We start from the raw sequence: 3323 nt of genomic DNA, 5'->3' as shown, positions 1-3323 counted from the left end.
GCTAACTTACCCAGCGTTGGGTAAGTTAGCTTATCTGAGCTAACTCAGATTAGCTAACTTTACATTAACATAATATAATTTTGCCTAGTTTATATTGTTTTTATTTAGTTTCCATTAGCTTGTCTCTGTTTAGCTTAGCTTATCTTACCCAGTTTATCTTGATTTAAGTCAATGTAGCTGACCTTAGCTTGTGTTAGTTTCCATTTATTTTATGTTTTTACCTTAGCTTAGCTTGTGTTAGCTTACACTGTAAAGATTAGATTATTTTCTTTAATTCAGTTTGCTATAGTTTGAAGTTTATCTCAGTTCATTTAGTGTAGCCTATTTCTGCTGACAGTGCAGCTGGTATTTATTGCTGGTTACCCTCAACACGGTTGATTGGTGGCAACAGTGGTGGGAGTTTGTCCTGTAAGCGGTGGGTTGCTGGTTCAAACTGACTTTATTTGAACTGTTTTGCAGTTTCTAACATAACGTGGTGAAACCTAGTTTTAGCTCCTGCATATAGTTTGGCGTCCTGAATGAAGTAGCAGGTGTATTTAAGGTATAACCTGATTGTTGATTGATTCAAGCTTATGTTTTAAAAACGTGACATTACATATCAAATAACATTTACATGTAAATATATGAGATTATAGGGAGGTACTGTTGGCAGGTTAATAATAATAAGAAAAAGCATCATCAGATTACTGCAAAAAAAAAACTTTCATACAGGAAAAAGGTCATAAACAGTTGTTTGCAATTAGTTGTCTATAATGGTTCAATAAATTTGAATTAAGTTGATAAGTCGAGTTAGCATAACAGTGCTAAGGCTAGGCTAGGCTAAGCTAACTGGCTAATTGTGGCTAGAAAATGATTCTGTGTCCTGTAGCAGAAAAAACTGGGAATTCTGGATCGATTCAAAATGCTTTGTTTATCTTTTATGTCTTTGCTGCTCCGACCTGCTAGTGTACTGAATATCACATTAAAAGTCCGTCATGTATATTTTGGATATTTCTTTGATATTTTTTTAATTAAGAAAAAGCCAGGCAGCGAAGTTAACATAATGCTGGTAGTTTTGTTTAAATATAAACTGGTGGAATTTGATACAGTATGGAAATTTATAAAAATGTTTTAAATAATTGTTGTATTTGCTAAAACTTCCTCTTGTCACTCATCATTTAAACAGAATCTCTAGACTGAATAGAAGAATCCTTTCTGAATCAAATCGTGACTCAAAATCGAGTCGAATCGACTGGAAGATGTTCATCTCTGGTTCCCAAAGCAACAACAAACAGATCCACAGCGAAAAGATCCAGGCAGTAAATGATTAAATGATCCGGTTATTCTGAAAACGCAGAGACTTTAGGATGCGTCTTACCTGCAGCAGCAGGTGGTACTTGAGGATCCTCTGCACGGGTTTGAGCAGGTACGTCTCCAGGGGCAACGAGTGGTTCAGGGTCGCCTGCCGCTCCTGGAAGAACCGGACCAGACTGCCGTTCTTCATGCAGTCCCTGAGGACCGCCACCGAGCTGCGGGGACACAATAGACACGGTGAGAACATTCCTCCATGCAGACAGAACTGCCTCCAGCTGAACCCACAGACACTGAGGAAGACTCTGGTGAAGGCTCCCTCCAACATGGAGGAACACCGAGCAGATCCAGATGATAAAGACCCGTTCTGGATCCGGTTCCCCAGCACCCATCACAGCAGGAAGCCGAGGAATCCTCGACAGCAGAGAGGAAGAGGAGCGGAGGAGGTCAGGGCGCCGATGGGGAACCGGACACGAGGCTCGTCCTCCAGATGGACGTTAATCAGAGGAAGGAACTGAGGCGGTAATGTCTTCCACAGACGTTCAGCAAAACGATTCAGCAGGCAAAGTTCAGCCGCAGCTTCATCAAACCAACATGAATAAAGTAAAAGTATTCAGAATGAGTTGAAAACATTTGATGCTAATCAGCAAAATGCTGCAAACATTTAAACATCTGTGATGTGGAAACATTTTGGCTTTGCTGGAATCATGATGCTTCTGGATTATTTCTACATAAATTATTAACTGGTCAGCACATTTAGAAGAAGAGCATCAATTCTTTAAAAAGATTCCTGTCTGACCTGAAGGTCATAAAGAGATCCAGCAGAACCAGGCCATGCAGGTGGTGACACGGTTCAGACCCACTAACATCAGCAGGAAGTGTCAAATCTCGGCTGTTTCTACTTCCTGGAAACTCTTCTTCTACTGCCCTAATTTATTCATAAAGCTCTTAAATAAACAGCAACTTTTTCCCGCTTTGGTCAGTTTAATTCTGGTTTCCTGCTGTTTTCTTCCAGGTTTAGTTTGGAGTTTAATCAGTTTATCCTGATGGTGCTTCAGTTTTAAAGCAGCATAGAGCGGATCAGACCTGTAGGAAGCTAAAGCGAACATTTCTGGAAGCCAGTCAGGAGGTAAATGATGGCTTTGCGACTGGGGGAATGTTGTAAATGGTTTCCAGCAGAAGCTGGGCCTTAAACCCAGTAACCCGCTCTGTTCCTCCACGGCTCATCGGCGTCCAAGTGGAGCTCAGCAGGATGGATGGGTTCAGCATGTGCCGGCTCTCCTTCCCCTGAGGTCTGCTCCATGTTCCAGCTGCATTCCTCTCTGCTGTCAGGCCTGCAGACGCTCCTGGAGGTGCTCTGCAGCTTGGATCAGCTGCTGAAGAACAACCCAACGATTCCCAGAGAACAACCCAACGATTCACAGAGAACAACCCAACGGTTTCTAGAGAACAACCCGATTCCTGAAGAACAACCCAACGATTCACAGTGAACAACCCAACGATTCCCAGAAAACAACCCAACGATTCCCAGAGAACAACCCAACGATTCACAGAGAACAACCCAACGATTCACAGAGAACAACCCAACGGTTTCTAGAGAACAACCCGATTCCTGAAGAACAACCCAACGACTCACAGAGAACAACCCAACGATTCACAGAGAACAACCCAACTTCACACCTGGAACCTCTGAATTGTGTTTCTGGTACACCTGTAAATCTGAAGCACAGCTACATCCACTAACAGCAGAGATGGAAGCCGCTTTTCTCATCCCACTGGAGTTAAATTTTTCTTCTAGACCAGTGGTTCTTAACCTGGGTTCGATCGAACCCCAGGGGTTCGATGAGTCGGTCTCAGGGGTTCGGCGGAGCCTCTGCCACGGAGGTAAAGACACACTTGTGTAAAGTCGTGATGATGCCCCGCTTTGCCATCACTGGCTGCAGAGGATCACGTTACATTGCTGAGCCAATCAGAGCTGCAGAGGAGCCCTGATTGGAGGAGCTCCACTCTCAACAGGGATTTGAACTTGTGTC

The 3323-nt window shown here is 43.3% G+C and overlaps 1 protein-coding gene across 7 annotated transcripts in view; it reads right to left on the bottom strand.

The window, feature by feature from the left end:
• The window catches only part of plekhg2 (pleckstrin homology domain containing, family G (with RhoGef domain) member 2), an 83575-nt gene that overhangs the window by 26588 nt on the left and 53664 nt on the right, over nt 1-3323 (bottom strand). For all 7 annotated transcript variants that reach the window (XM_015018435.1, XM_015018441.1, XM_015018436.1 and 4 more), the window contains one exon: nt 1358-1508. In XM_015018435.1, the coding sequence (XP_014873921.1) occupies nt 1358-1508 (151 nt within the window). The remainder of the gene's footprint in view (nt 1-1357; nt 1509-3323) is intronic.

This window comes from Poecilia latipinna, unplaced genomic scaffold, assembly GCF_001443285.1.
Source record: "Poecilia latipinna isolate Pla-1442-1.1 unplaced genomic scaffold, P_latipinna-1.0 Scaffold2272, whole genome shotgun sequence".
NCBI lineage: Eukaryota > Metazoa > Chordata > Actinopteri > Cyprinodontiformes > Poeciliidae > Poecilia > Poecilia latipinna.
This window is presented reverse-complemented; position numbering and strand designations above follow the sequence as displayed.